The following is an 18,428-nucleotide window of genomic DNA, read 5'->3' as shown; positions in this document are numbered from 1 at the left end:
AAACTTATCGGTATTTATGTATCATTAAGAACAGAAAAGCTGCTGTTTCAAAAATGTATGAACTTTTTGAACTACATTGTTTGGCTATATATCATGTATGTCTGGCAAATTTCCAATTTTTTTAAGTCCTCCAGTACAGTTTATGTCGATTGTTCTCCAGCATTCAATGGAACAATTTGTATCATTGCTACTGTCACATGACCTGGACAAAAAGCAATTACCTTCACATTTTAAAACCAACAAATGTGTAAAATTTTATTCCTTTTATTTTGAAATGCATCATGACTGAGTTTTACAAGTCATTCAATGAAGCTTCAGTTGGTCGACATTTCTGGTTGAGCAAACAACCCCAACTACAACCTTGGCTTCATAAAAACTCAAAACAGAACAAGCAATTATCATTTCACAAAGATTCTTCACCGTAATACTCTGTAAGCGAAGCCATTTGAATAGTTTTCTAATTAAAATTTCTGTAAAAACTTTTAAAAAAAGAAAACTTTTTTAACAATTTTAATATTCTTTGATAAAAAAAAGCACCCCCAACATTTATTTCTCATAAATATTAAAAACAATCTTTTGATTTGTCTTAATTCCAAAATTAATGATTAACACATACAATTGAGTATGGAATGGTTAGCAGAACACATATTTGTTTGAGCATTGCAATAAAAAAAAAATTTCGTCAACACATTTCCTTTGGAAATTATTATTGGACAGAATGATTTGAAATCACAAAAAATATAGCACAGAACAGACTTCCTTTCATGTGTGGCACAAAGTGTTTTGTTTGTCATTGGCTCTGATCCAAGCTCAGTAGCACTTTTCATAATCTGCGTACATAATATAAAACCCGTTCAGCATTCAAAATAGGCCATATCCTACAACTTCATGCAAGTCTTCAAACAATAACCACATTTTGAGATCCATGGCTTGCATGAACGAGGAATATGGCTAAAAAGAGGATATGTTATTCCAGATCTTATCATGCCAAATTAACTCATCATAATAGATGGTCTAAATTCCAATTCCATACCTTTGACACTATACCAGATTGTGTCGTCACCCAATTTTTTTTTTAACTATTTTTTTTTCAAGTAGTATTTTGTACTAAGTACTAGCACCCCCTACCCATCTTAACATGATTTATAACCCAATGAAGTTTAAAAGTGAAAAAAATAATTTCTATGATAAAACAAATGTTCCTGTTTCGAAATATTTTTTATAACTAGAACAAATATAACAAGCTCGCATAATAAAATGCATTTGTTTTAACAAAGATTGGCAACAACAAGCTCAAATATAAGGCTGTTTTCAAACATCAATTTCTCAGTTTTAAACATCACAGTTGCACAATGAGTTATCACATGGAAATCCTGTTGCCATTCAGGAATTCCCTTTTTGACTTCTTTTTTTTAGCACACATGGACAAGGACAAGAGGTAATATATTGTATAACAACAACGGATTTCAACTTTTTCAGGCCATAGCTTCCTAGACATTGTGTCTTGCCTCTAGCTTGTATATATTTCTCTCCTTCTCTCTCTCTCTCTCTTTTCATGTTAAAATGGCACTGTTACAAAACACAAAACTTAAGTTTCACATTTTTGACGAAAAAAATTTTTTTAAATTGCTAAGAGTGTATTGGTATCAAAAATGCGAAATGGTTTTGTTCATATCTGAGAAAGAGAGCAAATTACCGGTTTTTAAAAGTTATCAAAGTACACATGTAGAATGCATCTTCAACAAAACTGTCGAAGAAATTTTGGAAATCATCGATCGATTATTTACACAATTGCTCTGTCCTAATATCAAGACTGGCTCAATTTGAATTCAATTCTATGAAACAATTGTAAAAAATACAAATGGAAACATTTAAAACAGATAAAATCGAACACATGGACAATTAAAAAATATAACAATGAGAACATTTCTGAACAGAAATGCATTTGAAAAAATACTAATCTCATTTTCACAACCATCAAGTACTCATCACACCTATCTTTTTTCATTTTCAATCATACACATTTACACATCACATAGACACATGAACATTGATTTCTTTGATTGCTTAATGTTCTTTAAGAGCACTCATCTATTTGTTTTTTCAAAACTTTCGTGAATCTTTCCCCTCTCTCACAATGAAGACAATATGTCTCAAATTTTTTTTTTCCTATAAAGACTTGAAAGACATTTGGATATCTTTTTTCAGAAAATTGTTTTTAAATGTAGCTATATATACTCTGAATCAATATACACACAAGATCCCTGAATATTTTCTAAGCAAGAAATGCTAGAATGGAAATGATGAAATGACTACACGCTCACACCAAAGGTGGAGGAATGTGAACTTGGAAGCGAGTCAACACCGTCACTCTGCTCTCCCGAGGTGTTCAAGTTCCTCAGGGTTGTACAGGTGCGTCTCTTGGCAAGTCCTGAGCAGGGAGGAGAGAGTTTTATGGAGGGCATAAAGAGATCATCCCCAGAGTCTGTTTCCTCTAACAACTCCTCCAACAAGTCTTCGTCGCGGTTGCCAATGAAGAATGAAGTTGGCTCGGAAATGAGCAAGTGTTGCTGCATCATGCGGTTCATGGATATTACTTCGCTGGCATAGCACTCCAAGTCTTTTGTGCTGTTGTTCCTGTAAACATGACACAATACAGTCATTAGTCACACTTATCTAACCAGTTTATCTCCAGTGAATGTTATAACAAAAAGACAAGTAGACAACTAGATTTCTGACAATACAATAATACCAACCTGGTGAGTACTCTTGGTGTTGCCAGCGGAGTGGGAGCTGGAGATGTCTGCACCCAGGGGTGGTGAAGAACCTCCACAGCAGAGAGCCTCTTTCTGGGGTCCCTCACCAGGAGTTTCTGGATCAAATCCTTAGCGTCTGGTGAGATGTTGAACCACTCATTATCAGGAAAGTCAAAGATGCCCTCTTGGATTCTGGTGAAGAGGCTGTCCTGACAGTCCTGGCATGGCTCTCCCTTCTCCCACCCACAGTCCTCTCCACACTGACCGTAGAAAGGCGGGTATCCACAAAGCATGATGTACCTACAACACCATACAGAAAACTCATCAGTAATCAGTTATAAAACACTGGTAAAGGTGTTGATGTAAAGACTGACGTTTTCTATTTTGTACTTATTATCACATCAGTGATACTTACAGTATGGTTCCAAGACTCCACAGATCACATTTTTTGTCGTACTTGAACGACTCTCCGACCCAGGCGTCCACAACCTCAGGTGCCATGTACTCAGCAGAACCAACTGGGGTGAGTAATTCAGGGGTGGTGCAGTTGTCATTCTGACTGACCGGAACACCACTGGCAAGGTCAAAGTCACAGATTCGAATTGGAACCACCTAAAGATAAAATTACACTTTTTCATGAGAAAAAAACCCCATAACATAGCATTTGCAACATTTTTCAGCAAAGAGCTATTTCTCACGAGATTCAATGCAACATATATGTTTGAAATATTTACCTCATCTGTTTTCTCGCACAAAATATTTTCAGGTTTTAAATCCCTATGGGCAATTCCTTTACGGTGAAGAAAATCTAAAGCTCTGGCTATGTCACGAACCACTAAACTTGCTTCTCTCTCAGTCAAGTGACCTCGCCTTTCGATGTTAGCAAGAAGGGTACCTGAAATTGATAGAAAAAATTCTTAATCCTTTATGTCTCTGTTGATCATCCAAGCAGTCGAAAAAGAGGGGCACAGCAGTGCTCATTTACATAAATTTAAATGTCCCGAGGTAAACACAAACAAAGCACCTGCCTGACCTCAAGCACAGAGTAAACACCACTGGCCTAGTTTTTTTCTTCATATTATTATCAACAAACGGGATCTAAAGCCTTTTGTACAGAGTTGTGATTTCAGCACTGTGGTTAACCATCAGCTGATTTAATTTAAACAGAGATGTGCAGAATTTTTCTTACCTCCTTGCATTTTATCAAACACAAGGTAGAACCGCTCCGACTCTTCAAAATACTCATAAAGCTGCAAGATGTTCTCATGTCCTTGGCACAAATGGAATATCTCAATTTCTTTGAAAACTTTGCTCCTAGATCTTCCATTATTCTTTTCAATTATCTGTGTAAAATTTAATTATAAATAATTAAAATTTTCAAATAAAATATAACAGGCTGTTTAGGAATAATTATTTAAGTAAAGAAATTGGCAATTTAATAAATAAAAAAAAAAAAAAAAGAACAAATTATACTTTGAGAATTTTTAAGTTATCAAATTCGTAATAATGAATCAATCAATAATCACCTTTACTGCATACTCCTTGTTGCTATGGTTATTTTTGTAAGTTTGAACAGAAGCATACGATCCATTCCCAAGCATTTCTCCTGTTGGTCTATAAAGGTCTGGAATGATAAAAAAAAACCAACATTGATGCTACTCCCATCTATTTTCACAATTTTTAAGACTTATTGCATATGTTTGTAGGCAATATACATTCATGTGCATTTAGGGCTGGGACGATACTGTACTGAGCCGATTCGGTACATATCACGATACATGAGATGCGATACGATACATATCACGATACATTGCAATTAAATGAAAACATGAATAAAAGTTTAAAATTTATTCAACCTGCCGATGTATTACCGCATGTCCAAAGTTATTTTGTTATATTCATAATGAGCGTTGCACAAATTACAAATAACTTTAGTCTCGTGTACACTAGTTTTTCATAAACAAGTACTCCAAAAGTTTTCCACACTCCATATTTTGCTTCCTAACAGTTTTGACAACTTTACGAGGTTTTCCGCCATCTTTGTACTTTCATATTAGGCGCGCGGACTAAAAATAGCTGATATATGAAGCTCGGATATTTTTGAAAAATAAAAAAAGTTCGGTAAGGTATCGTTGTATTAATGGTAAATGTATCGATCCAAATATCGTCAAAATAAATACCGCGATGCACCGGTGCATCGGTGGATCGTCCCATCCCTATGTGCATTCCTAACTCATAACAGATTTTCAGACTGTACTGAAGTGCCAGTGTATCTCTGGCATCATGCTTTTCTTTCTTTTTTTATGGGTTATCTAGAGGGAAAAAAAAGCTAAGAACCCAGAAATGAAGCATGATTCATTCCTACCAGATGCTGCCAGCAATTATTCGTAGCTTTATTGACAGGAAAAAGTCACGCGGCTTTGACACATCACTACAATGACCTACATTTCTTACATCCTATATACATATAAATGCTCAATCAATATATCCTATAGGTCAAACCTGGAAAGTCACTTTAAAAATTTCAGTTATTGGCAATTGAAATAGGAAGTAATGGATTTTAATCTATTTTTAGACACAAAATTATCTGACGATATCAAGATGATGTAATTCTAAAAATAAATCTTGGGTTTTTTAATTGCTTCCACTTTCGATAAGATGTAAATCCCCAAACCCTTGGCTATTCGTAGAATTCAAAAAATATATATTACCAATAATTTGCTACATTTATACTCCTTATACACTCAATACTGACCACTTACCATTAAACTGTTTTTCTGGAATGTCAGCTGCCTTTCTCCTTTTCTTTTTGTTCCGAGACGAGTTGTGATTTCTGTTGAAGGGACTGCTGTTGTCTTCATTGTTGTTGTTGTTGTTGATGGAATTGTTGTTATTCTCCAGGTCGTTGTCCATTTCCAGGGTCAAGCAGCTGGTCAATTCCAGGCTGTTGGGTCGTCTCGGGGAGGGGCAATACTGAGATTCCACCTGAACAGAAGAAGAAGGCATGGTTCAGGGTGACGTTTTGTCAGAGTAGTGCAGGGCACAGACTGGCAGATTTCACTAGTCAACCCCCCCTTTTTATACTGACTCTAATTTACATAGCTCAAACCACTTCTGAACAAACAATTAGTCCTGGGATCTCTATGTGTTAAAATTACTCTGCCTCAAATCACCAATTAAGCCCCAATAGGCCTGACTCTTAGTCTGGGTACTGACAGCACAGCAGGTATATAATTACTCCAATGTTGATACACCTGTGCTTTAAATCACTTTTACTCACTTCAAGGTATACAAATCAATTTTTATCCTTTAACACTTAATTAATCATTGTAAAGAGCAATGTTCCTTCACTTCATAATTGTCAAATCATCCTGACCGACATGTTGCTAAAATTCAGTTAGGGAACAACAAAATCTTGGGTAAGATTAAGAATTAATTTACTTCTAAATAATTTTCCCCTTTCAAAATTATTTTAATTTTAATTTGTATACTAATTTCATTTACTTACTGGTTTCTAAAACTATGGCACAATCTAAATCTGAATGTAATTTCCTCCACATTGCAAGAATGGCTTGAGACAACTCTTAGTTCTACCGAATTCTCAGAAAGAGAAGGATTCACAAAACCTGCAGATTTATATAGAGGTATACACCCACAGTATGTATGATACTCAGGTTGCATCATGCATTGGCAATTGGTAACTATTTATAGCACCTAGGGTAATTTCTGGATGATTCCACCTTTTCATTTACATATCAATAACCCACTAAACACACGTCAGATTGGTTCCATTTAAATATCCTAGTTCTGTTTATAAACTCCTTCTAACCCAAGATTGCTTTACTTATTTACTTTTGTGCGATACATTTCTTTGTGTGGGTTTGGAAATTTGCCAGTTTCATGTTCAGGACATAATACTGTGTATATAAATCAGTTAATTCAATAAACAAAACTTATTAATTATTCTGAAAATCTAATCAATTTCACCACCAAACGATGTACTGTACATTTTTAAAAATTTCTTCAATTTTTCAGAAATCTGTTTAATATCAATAATTAAGGTAGTGTAGTTTTTTTTTCTTGAAAGGCTGAAATCTTAAATTTTAACCAAAATTAACTAATTTAAAATAAAAATATATAAAATAATAATTATTTTTTTGTAAATAAATATCATATAAATCTTATTTACAGTATATATAAAGAAGCTGATTCCTGAAAACAATGACAAAGCTTATGTCTATCAATTCTTAAACACGACACTTGACTGTCACCAATAGTAAATACAATGGGAATCTACTACGGTCCTATAACTGCCTAATGCAAGGTGTGGCAAACTGACATTTCGAGAGGAATTTGCTTTGTTTACAATCATCAACCCTAACACTGTATATTTTAAATCACTAAATTAACAAGCTATCGACTTATCAATTCTGATTTGTGACACTACAAATGCTTTCAATTAATAAACCCCTCGGACCAATTTCTTTGTTTGCAAGGTATAAACAACACTGTAGCTTTACTTACGTCAATCATTATTCCAGGCATTGAGGTGTTTGGGTTGGTATCACAAAATCCAAATTAAAAAATATTGCACACTTATATGGCTGCCTTAAAAATGTCTTCGATATGAGACCGCTATCCAAAAAACTTTTATAGACCCTTGTCTAATTTCTGTAAGGTCAATAGACCCTATTTCCGATGTTATCACTCGTACATACTACCTATCCGACTACCAACATTCAACTGAAGATCGTTCGACTACCTCAAGCTATTTATATCCAGACTACGTGGCCTCTCCGATGAGTGGCTGAGTCACATGAGAGTGGCCCAATCGATCAGCCAACACCGATGACGTAGTAAGTTACAGGTTCGTACGATTGTTTACATCCGCCATGTCTTAGCACACCATGAAGGTCATGGATATAAATAAAAACAAATCACTATATGCAAAATTCTTGCATTGTTTCTTCATTATGAAATTAAAAATGTGATAAGAAATACAAAATAAAACTATTTGAGAGGCTTAAAACAACATTACTTACTTCCTTCATTGTGCAATTTAGTTATTTTCATGTGCGACGTTTCTAGATGTTCTCCCGCGAAATCCACCATTTTTTTCACAACATTGCACTTCGGGGTTTTCCGTTTTCCGCGAAATCGTATTTAGATGGGTCTCGCCTATCGTATTTACAAAAGTTTTATCAATCAATACTAATGATTTTTTGAAATGTAAAATGCAATAGGGATGATGATTTTTTTTTTGTGTATTTGAACATTGTAAAACTCGTTTTGATCTTTTAAACGCTTGAGATTATAAGCTTTGTACACGTGTTTAAGAACAGCTACAATGACATTGATTTACCAATTTTGAGTGAGGATGGATCTCCCCAAGCCACCAGAAGGTATGCTTTTTGCAACTGTTTATGAATTATGTCTATTTAGTAGGGTTTCATGTATAGATAATGAGTGTGCAGTGCTTAATAGGCACTAGCAACCAGGAGCTACGGATACCAGTGTGTCGACATACAGTAGAAAATGTATTGCTTTGTCACATTTACTGATTTAAGTTTTAATACTTAGAAATATGAAAAATGTGATTGTAAATATATTTTAGGAGAAGTCATGTTTTTAAGACATTTTAGCATTTCACATTTTCTCATGCTTTCCTAAGTTACCATTTATTTCATCTGATCTAATGCAAATTCCATTCCTACATATCCCTACTATTTTGAAATTGCATGAAGAAAAAAAGAGGCAAGTGGTTTGGAGGTTTATAACTGTAGTATAGCCATCACATATATAGACAGTCCAATTAATGTTTGAACTTTAAGATTTTCATGGATATATATGTAGTTTTCATTTATTGATTGGTGATTTTTTTTTTTTTTTGGATTTAACATCATACCTATTATTAGTATATGTTAATTTGTAGAGCTTATTTCGCATTTTTCTCATTGATACAGAGCATTTTTTTTAGATATTTAGAATATTGTTGTAAAGTAAACTATTCTGCTTTAATTAAAGCCTTTGCATTTGGTGTATGATATATAGTAGATGGAATTTTCAATTGTTAAAATTGCACATTGTATGTCCTACGGACCTGGTTTAACATTAGAATTCGTCCCCTATACTTGCTTTGGAGCAAATGAATAAAGTATCACATTTTATATCACCAAAATTTTCATATGATTGGTCTCAAATACCTACAATGTTGCTCTTTTATGATCCCATTTTACCACATTAACTGTTTTTGCAATGAAATGACTGCCACTTTTTACATCACCTTTGAAAATTCGCTAACCAATAATGATAAAATCGGAGACATTCGGAGAGCAATTTCTGGCAAAATGGCAGGAAAATTCCAATGTGTATATTAATTAACAAAATGCCTTGATACGATCCATTTAAGGATATTTTGTGGACTTAACTACATATACATGTTTAAAAAGGTTTGTAACATGTAAAAATGTGTTTTTCCGTGCAAATTATTTTTAACAAAATTAAAATCAATGCGAAGCAGATCCACTTCACGGCTGCTACATTGCAAGTATATGCGACAAATTCGTACTATGACCTGAGCATAGCCTGGTCACGGTAAAATTATTCTTTCTTTATGTATAGATATTCTTAAATGTGATTTTAGCATAAGATATAGATCTATGTTGGAAAATTCATGTTGAGAGAGTTAACATGATACGTGTATTTAGACTGAAAAATCACAAAGAATGCCTTTAAGATTGATAAGAATTTATTAAAAATATTCAGTATAGCATATCATTTAGAGAGACAGCAATTAACTTCTGAATTTGAAAATTTAGATCTTAAGTATTGCTCCAACCTCATCTAATTTACAATTTTTTTTTTCTCATCAGATCATGACTTGAAGAATATCATTGATAAATTGGCCCAGTTTGTTGCCAGAAATGGACCAGAGTTTGAACATATGACAAAACAAAAACAAAAAGACAATCCCAAGTTTTCATTTCTCTTTGGTGGAGAATTCTTCAATTATTATCAGTATAAAGTAACAACAGAACAAGCAGGTAAATTAATTGGTATATTTTCTTAGTAATGAGAAAAGTTGACATTTTTTCACATTTATAAATGGAATGGTTTAAAAATGGAGAGTTTTTTTATTTTAAGTTGCTAAAAAACAACAACAACAAATGATGCAACGGCAACAAATGGTGCAGCAAGTTATGACACAACAGCCACTTCCAACAGCACCACCATGGCAGCAACCTCAGCAACCTAATCAGCAGGTTCAGAACCTCCAGCAACAAATTGCACAGCACCAGGCAATGATGGAGCAACAAATTAAACAAAGTGAACAGAACCTTGCAGCACAATATCAAAGCCTGATTCAGCAACAACAGGTAAGCATAAACGTACCTGAGTGGGTCCTGAGATCATAATTCCCTGCATTTAATTCTCATCCTAGAGGTATGAGTGGTTTTTTTTAGCTCTCCACTTTTATATGATACAGATGATCTTGTTCTATTTGATAATATTATTGATTGTATTGTTTTAGACAGTAGTTATTTTCAAACACTGAACCAATTTTTGATATGGTAATCCATTGAAAGTGTTTTATTTAATAACATCATGATTATTATGGGTTTAATATCCGGTGAATTTTCTTTTTTGAGTGTTGAGAAGTAAAAAAGAAATCGGATATAGATCTCACACCCTCTATCATGAAAAACAGATCCTTTGTTTAAACGGCTTGTTTCATGTTTTTCATATTTGATATATTGATGATAAGATTACCGATTGAAGTACTTCCTAACACCATGCATTGTGGTCAAATATTCGTAGATTGAATTCATTATAAATATAGTGATTCTGTTGCACAATAAATGGTTTTTTTTCTGTTCTGTTAAGTATAAACATGTTTGCTTTTGTCGCAAAATCCATTTGGTGACCAATTTTACATTATTACGTCAATCGATTCAATGATGAATTTCATTATAGTTTACTGTTTAAGAAAAATTCAAAAATTAAGAAATTTTACAATTTTCATGACAAGGTTAAGGTTATTGCATGAAACTAAAGGTAACAAATGTACTTATCTGAATACCAAGTTCATGACAAATAGGTAGAGAGATTAAGAACTGTATTAACATAAATGAAATCTTATCTACTATTTTAACTACTGTAAGGTAAAACTATACCTTAATTTATATGCATATTCTAAAAAAAACTATACATTTTGCATTAATTCCCATTTTCAAATGTGATTTACAAAATTGTGCAATTGTTTTGCAGCACATGTATATAATTCCATATGCTCCGTGATATAACATGTTATTTGCTAAATATCATTGCATAAATTAAATATTTTATTTTGTTTTCTGTAAATAAATTAAACGAAAAGTGCATGTACAGCACCAAGTGGTAATGAAGGGCCATAAATTAGATAGAAAGGAGGGAGCAGCATTGATCCTCTTGTAAATACTAATTGTCAAAGTAAACAATTTATCTTCTGGCTTTACCATTGCATTAAGTTATTCATATTCAACACAATATTTTCTGAAATCTCTCAGATGAATGCTAATGAATTCCATCGAAGAGAACTTCAAGGATGTTTGACATGATCGGAAGACACCTGACAAATTTATTGAAAAACATTAGTTTGAGTAGGGCAAATGGCAATCAATGTTATTTATTTTTTATGATAATTACAGACGCAATACTAGTTGGTGGAAATTAACGGCTAACTTGTTGGAACGTAAACTGACATAAACAGTATACTGAAAACAACGTCCTGCAAATGCTGTTTAGCGTGTCACATCCTAACGAGAAACAACAAACTTGATCATAAACTGGCCACTGTCTGCCAATAAAACGAGCATTCCTAAATTAATTTGAGCATGTGTGGCTTGCACATTGCAGATCTCACTGCCCAAATTGGCATCATGTACGTAGTTCATAAACTTGGTCACATTGCCAGCAATTGAGCGGATATTTCTTATTAACACCTTAATTAGCCATATCTATATGTGTAAAATCTATGGATGTCAGATACATGTGCCTATAAGTCTATAAGAGATGAGCACTCTTGTCTTAATTGCGGCATTTGTCTATGCAATGCCAGTTTTGTTTGCTTGTTTTTGTTTTAACAAAAAAGTATGGTAAAAGAAATCTATCATTTGTTGGCTGATATGGACAGGTACCATTGCTACCATGCACAGATTTTCCTACAAAGATTACATAATGTGCATATAATGGCATAAATTCTCGTTAATTATATTGGGTGGTTTTTTGTAATCATTAAGTCATACGAAAAAGAAAATTAATGTTTATGGCATCTTTGCAAATATAGAATTAATATAAAACCTGATGAAAAATGAAATTAAGCATCTGAGTAAATGATATTTCACAATAATACAATATACACAGTACTTAATTTACTTTCTTTTGATATGTTTCTTCCGTCTTTAGTATAAAGTAATGACGTTTCAATTTTGCTAATGCTGAAGATTATAAACATATTACTATAGTAATGCTCCTCAATCATTTCTTGAACTTCAAAGTAATATAAACAGGCAAACAGGCAAAGTAAAACTGGTATTCAACACATCCAGGTTTACAAGTTGATCTATCTTCTTCAGTGCAAATAATAAACATTAACAATATCTAAATCAAAAGTACTTCAAGTAATGAAAACTTCATAGTGGATACAAACCATTGTACTTTTGGACCATTTGACAATTAGCAAGAGCTAGTCCATTGTCCTGCTCTCCCATGATCCTCTTTGAGGGGATTGTGGAAGATTTATCAGCATGTTCCAGGTGAAGGACCATGGTTACCCGAAGAGCAGTGCATGATGCTGTGATAAGCCCAGTTTACCCTAAAAATAAGGCCTCTGTCCTATTGAATATCAGCCAAGCAGTGGTAGCTCAGTGCCATTACAGTTTCGAATTTATTTATAATTGTGTGCCTATGGCAAATTATTTGACTCCCATTCCACCCCAAAGAGATAGTAAAACAAAACATTTTTAGTACTGTATTCATAATTAGCGCTTTTTTTTTGGATGATATGAGCCAAAAAACTTTAGATCTTCCTTATTTGATTAATATGATCTGTTATGCATGTAGAGAAATGATTTAAATGTGCCCATATTTAGATGCAAAATGATGTTAAAAAAGTGCTCTATGTATTGTTTATAAAGATTTTTCTATATATACCGGTAGTAAACTAACTTTAATTTGCAACTTTATCATGTTTGTTTCACAATTTATCACTATAAGTGAAAAGTTGATTAAAAGTGAATAAATAAGCAAGCGTTTTTCAGTAAAAAAAAAAAAAAATGTGTATATATGAGGAGCATAAAATAAGATGTAGTTTTCACAAACCTTTTGAAATTTTCTTTCGCAATGTTAAAAGTGGCCTTTACAGTGTAGTCATGGTAGAATTAATTATGTATAGTCTATCATATGTATTGTAAACATCTAATTTTTTTTTCTTTGAAAAAAAAACCAGATTCAGATAGAAGAGGCCATTGTGAAATCAAGAAACGAGCAGCTGGAGAAACTGGCAGCAGAATGCGATGTCAACATGGAGGATTTAAATGGTACAGTCCAACCAATCATTGACTCCTGTACCAAGGACGCCATTCTGGTAAAGTACTGCGGCTCGCCTTTCTCTGCACTCCCTTTTTTTTCTCCAATCTCCTCGGTTTGATCAGATTCATCAATACTTCTGTGTCATCTTGCATTGATTGTATTGGATAGAAGATTTCTGTTAAAAGAATTGACGCGAAAGTTCAAACTTTTGTCAATGGGTCGAGATCTTGCAAGAGGTCAATGCTAAAGGTCAAACGTTTGAATTGAGATATCGGCTTTTGGTGAATTATCCGATTTGCCGAGCACAGACATGTTTCAGGAAAGAGAATTGTTTCTGGTTAGTTTTATGAAAGGTTTTGAAATAAATATGACAGGTTACAAGTTATAATGGTGTAATTATGATGGCTTACAGAGAAACAGATGTAAAGTTAATAAATCAAGGAGAAAAAAAAGACATGGTCTAATCATTTCATTGACAAAGAGTTTAATAGTTCTAACAGAATAGGAAAATTATTTGATACGCATTGATAAACAATGTTAACAATTTGAAAGTCATGACTTTTTTTGTGAACAAAAGAAATAAAAAGCTCCAAAAGTGCTTGCATGTGCTAATGCTTGTTCATCAAGATTTTCCTTAGATGGACAAAACGCTTGTTTAATGAAGCCAAAAAAAGGTGAAAGAGGTGTCCTTTTTATTGGCACTTGCTGTCTAAGTATTTTGACTTCCGGGAGTAGTGTAGGTGTTGTCTATTACATGATGATCAGGAACAACTAGTGGCAAGTATAAAGTCATTAAGCGCTGACCACGAACGAGCCCCATAAATTCAGTCCTATTTTGTCAACAAGTCCATAAAGCACAAAACCTCTGGCCTTTTTTTTGGTGTCCAAGGTGAAGGTCGGTGATGGCCCAGGTTTATTTATTCTTTATGGGGGAGATTGATTTTTCCCTCTGCCTACTGATTTACTGTAAGGGCAGATGGCCATGAAAGAAGGAGGAGACGTGTTATAACTAATTTGATGTTGTTTTTTTTTCCCAGGCTTGTTTTGTTTGTAGCATTAGCAGCAGAGATAAGGAGATTAATTTGATATAGGTGACAGAGTACAGCAAAGAGTTGAGAAAATACTTTGAAAATGAAAATATTTGAAAAACAGAATTTTCAAGTTTGATATGAATGTTTTAAAGCCAAAAGAATTGTTGTCCTTTTCATCACAATTTCACTGCTAGTGGGAAAACAAGATGAAAGCTGTGTGCAAGTTTGTTGGTTTCAAAGATTATCTCTTTATGAAAGAATCAAGCTTAAATTGTTTTTTTTCTAAAGAAATGGCTCAAGTTCATCAAAATGGAAATTTATAAAGAAGCAAGTTATGAAATTTTTAAATGCATTGTAAGCTTATTAATATTTTTTTGAAAGAGGTTGATCTATTAAGGATTATTGATGTAGTAGCTATAGCTGAAGTATAATGTATTTTGATTTGATACATGTATTGATATGTTGATAAACTTTTGTTAGGGAAATATATGCTGGAAATGTAAATCAAATGTTCACTATTACTTAATTGATCAACAGTGAATTAATGCCGATAATGTTTTCTTTTACCTCACGTCCTTTAACTGTGATTGGATAGGAAGTTTGATATATTATTGGTGTAAATGTCCTTATAACAAAATTAGTGATTTTGATCCAGAGTAATATCTCATTATTTTCCCGACCAGTTTTAGACACATATATTGTATTTATGCATCAGTTTTTTGGAATTTGTAAATTTTGCACAATTTTTTTTAATATCAAACTTTTCCATAAGTACATGTATTAGAGTTTCAACCATAAGTTTCCTTGACATGTTTGTCAAGACATCTTCCGTTTTGTGCAAGAGGGTTTTTGGAAACAAAGCAAGATGTCTGAGCTACATGTAGTCTTTTGAACTGAGTGCACATCAACCCTAAATACGAGGAAACAATTCTGATTACAAAGATAGGCCTGATATAATAACCCTCTCTTGCTTCAGAGCTGTAATCACCTCAGCTGTTCATTTCTCTCTTCAGTACTCAAGTGACAGATTTTCTTTGAAAATTTTATATCTCTCTTTTTTGTTTTTTAGAATGGGAAGAGCTGGATATTTCAGCATTGCACTATTACAGAAAAACACTGTGACCTTGTTGCGAAATATTTGCAAAAAAGGTTGGTACAAGCCAATGTCAGCCCAAATAGGTAGGTGTCTTCCAAAAATCTAGTCTCATACATCGTAGTGTTGTATTCATAACTAACATCTTCATCCACATGACATAAGGAATTGTAAGGGGATTATACTATTATGCTAATAAGATTTCATCAAGATATATTCTTTTCGTAAAATTTTTACTATGAATAAAAAGTACTTTGTGAAAGTGTTTTGTTTTGAAAGAAGACTTTGTCCAGTTCCAAATTTTTTATATGCCTAGTAAGCTCTTATTTGTTGAGATATGGGTACCAGTATATATATATATATATTTTTTTTTAAAAACATATGATATTTAAATTTGACTGTACATGTATAAACATTTTAAACACGGTTGAAAAATAACGGAACATATTGACATACGTGGAATAAGGTTTAGGTTGAAAGCATTCGGTACTGACTGTGATTTTCAGTGAATGACAATGCACCTTAAAATTTTAACCAAAAGTTAATATATTATTTGTTAAATATGATATTTTGTGAGTATCCATGGTGAAAATCACAAACAAAAAATGTATATTGAATTTTTAGACACAAAAAAAAATCCAAGGTCAAGGTCATTTAACAAGTAAATTCTAGGGTTGTACTTTTACTTGAAGTTCATACCACCATCCTCTGGTCATAGAATTAATTAGCAAACATACATGAACACTTATATGGACAGAATTAGACACGTTGTTTAATCTTTGGTTAACATTTCTTGTGATATGCAATATGTTTATATAAGATTTTTTTTTTTTTATCTAATCCAATCTGCAACTCATCTCAATAAATCTCAGTCCTTAACTCTTTGATGGGCAAAATACAGTTTTAACTCAATACTGCTCTATCATGGGCATAATACAGTTATATTTAACACAACGCAATACTGGCTTTGCTTTGTTTTTGTTTTTTTTTTTCTCGGTTAACTTAAAATTCTTTAATGTGGTGATTCAACTCACTGTATGTTAAACGATGTTGGTCTATGTCATGTTGATGGACGATTCTGCTTTAATCAATGCACTGCTTCATTTTGCATGAGATAACATTTTATCATTAAAAAAAAAGAAACCTAGCCACCATGACTTATTTTTGTTGATTGATGTGGATTGGTCATTTTCTTTATTTACTAGCTGTACTGTGTTTCTACCATCTTTTCACACTTATTTAACATCAGATTAAAGAATGCTGCCCTTTTCTTTCTCTGTGTAATAAAATTATTTATTTACTGTTTGACTACTAACGAACATAATGTACCAGTACTCTATAATAAGCACACTAATAGCATTATTTATTATGATAAATTGTTTTGGGAGGGGGGGGGGGGTTATGAGGGGGGTTATAAATGGACCATAAATGGAGAATATAGTTGTAAGGAATTTTTTAAAGCTTGATCATTAGATCACTTAAATCTGTTTTATTGAATATGTAATTTGGATGATAGGCTGAAAAAATAAAGTGTAAATACATTATAGTCATCAAATCTTTGGTCTGCAATTTATAACTTCTGCTGCGATATTATCATAAAATGTCTGACCCATATGTGTCAGCAGTATAATTTGAATTGTATAGTCATATTTCTCTCTTTTGTTTTCATTTTTTCCTAAAGGCGTAAATAAGTAATTTGTAAATTGTGAAAGTTGTTAAAGTAAGGACAGTTCATAGAATGACGTTGTAGTTCATAAGTTGGAGCATTGTTTTGGGAGTAATTTATGCAGAATTGTTATTTTTGCTAAAAATATGCAAAATTTATAGACTACCAATGTGATTTATCATGTACATAATGAATATTTTTTCCAAATATATATGGACATAGTACTTTCTGGTCTGTTTCCTCAAAAAGTGATTAACCCAGCAGTGAATTAATGCATTAAAAGAAATTGAAAAATTTTGTGAAGTCAAATTTACATTTCTTCTTTATTTTTCAACAATCAAAAGCAACATATATCTGAGGATGAAATAAATTTCATTTTCAATAGTATTTTTTTAAAAAATCCTGAGATTTAGCACTCCCTTATGTATACCAAAGTATATAAACAGGATGTTGGAGAGTCTCCTTATCCATAATTGATAATCTTTTTTTTTGTTTTTCTGTGCAGAATCACATCGAAGGATGCTGTATTTGAGTTGCGATTACACTTGATTTATTTGATGAACGATCTCCTACACCATTGGTGAGTGATTATCAACCCACGACTATATTACAGAAGTTCTATTCCCTTTGTTTTAATTCAATAAACAGCTTTTCAATATTTCTATAGAATCTTATATTAGCATGAAAACTTCTTGGTTGTGAACAAAATATATCCGAAATTGGTCTTCTTCGAATGAATTCTATTTCCTCCACACATGTAGCTTTGCCAAGTCAGACATTCCTTTCAGGTCAAAGATTTTCCTCCGTATTTTTGATCTCTTCCTGCCTAAATTTCATACTAGGTGACCATAATGGTCACTTAAGTTCAGAGCTATTTTGAGAGATGATTCAAGTCAAGGTCATTAACCAAGTTAAAGGTCAATCTGATTACTTCAACCAGAACTGATTCAAGGGCATTAATTGTTTTTACATGTGTGATAACAAGAACATATTCCACCTTATTTATCCTGTTAATGGAAATAATGTAAAATAACATGTCTATGAACTGCTACTGGCATTGACTTCTTGCCAAATCACCAACTAAATAAAACACTATATATATATGAATATATATTGAAATTCATTTTATGATTTTGATGCATCATTGAAACTAAATATTTCTGTATCTTTTTTTTGCAGTGTGAGGAAAAATGCAAGTGAACTAAGGATAAGTTTGGAGAAAGTTGTTGTTCCAATCTTCTGTACAGCCAGTGCAGGAATAGAGGAAGACAAGAGACAAAAACTGGATAAGGTAAGAAACCCCCCCCCCCCCC

The 18,428-nt window shown here is 32.9% G+C and overlaps 2 protein-coding genes across 5 annotated transcripts in view; one reads left to right on the top strand and one right to left on the bottom strand.

The window, feature by feature from the left end:
- Positions 1-248: 248 nt before the first annotated feature.
- On the bottom strand, positions 249-7,936 carry LOC128167870 (MAP kinase-interacting serine/threonine-protein kinase 1-like). Of its 3 annotated transcripts, none has more exons than XM_052833817.1 (8): positions 7,799-7,936; positions 5,519-5,741; positions 4,283-4,380; positions 3,946-4,099; positions 3,491-3,651; positions 3,172-3,368; positions 2,757-3,056; positions 249-2,637 (listed from the first exon to the last, which is right to left on the bottom strand). In XM_052833817.1, exons 1-8 carry the CDS (start codon positions 7,805-7,807, stop codon positions 2,313-2,315), a joined length of 1,467 nt encoding a protein of 488 aa, XP_052689777.1. In that variant the 5' UTR covers positions 7,808-7,936; the 3' UTR covers positions 249-2,312. The 3 variants fall into 3 exon arrangements, with proteins under 3 accessions (XP_052689777.1, XP_052689776.1, XP_052689778.1); XM_052833816.1 differs by lacking the exon at positions 7,799-7,936 and adding an exon at positions 7,281-7,508; XM_052833818.1 differs by lacking the exon at positions 7,799-7,936 and adding an exon at positions 6,265-6,415.
- Positions 7,937-8,001: 65 nt separating this feature from the next.
- The window catches only part of LOC128167868 (calcium homeostasis endoplasmic reticulum protein-like), a 39,429-nt gene continuing 29,002 nt past the window's right edge, over positions 8,002-18,428 (top strand). Inside the window, exons 1-7 of one of the 2 annotated variants that reach the window (XM_052833814.1) lie at positions 8,002-8,158; positions 9,629-9,799; positions 9,900-10,132; positions 13,243-13,380; positions 15,426-15,505; positions 17,621-17,695; positions 18,295-18,406. In XM_052833814.1, the coding sequence (XP_052689774.1) occupies positions 8,134-8,158; positions 9,629-9,799; positions 9,900-10,132; positions 13,243-13,380; positions 15,426-15,505; positions 17,621-17,695; positions 18,295-18,406 (834 nt within the window). In that variant the 5' untranslated portion in view covers positions 8,002-8,133. Of the gene's footprint in view, positions 8,159-9,628; positions 9,800-9,899; positions 10,133-13,242; positions 13,381-15,425; positions 15,536-17,620; positions 17,696-18,294; positions 18,407-18,428 lie in introns of both variants that reach the window. The other variant, XM_052833813.1, reaches the window with a different exon arrangement.

This window comes from Crassostrea angulata, chromosome 10 (genome assembly GCF_025612915.1).
Source record: "Crassostrea angulata isolate pt1a10 chromosome 10, ASM2561291v2, whole genome shotgun sequence".
NCBI lineage: Eukaryota > Metazoa > Mollusca > Bivalvia > Ostreida > Ostreidae > Magallana > Magallana angulata.
Note: the sequence above shows the minus strand (reverse complement) of the source record. Positions and strands in the feature narration are given on the sequence as shown.

Excerpts from the sequence above, each read along its gene's own strand:
- LOC128167870 (XM_052833816.1), bottom strand. The coding sequence starts at position 7,301 with ATGCCTGGAATAATGATTGAC. Across the intron at positions 3,369-3,490 it reads TGTGCGAGAAAACAGATGAG|GTGGTTCCAATTCGAATCTG; the intron begins GTAAATATTTCA and ends TTTTATCTTTAG. Across the intron at positions 2,638-2,756 it reads ACACCAAGAGTACTCACCAG|GAACAACAGCACAAAAGACT; the intron begins GTTGGTATTATT and ends TCATGTTTACAG.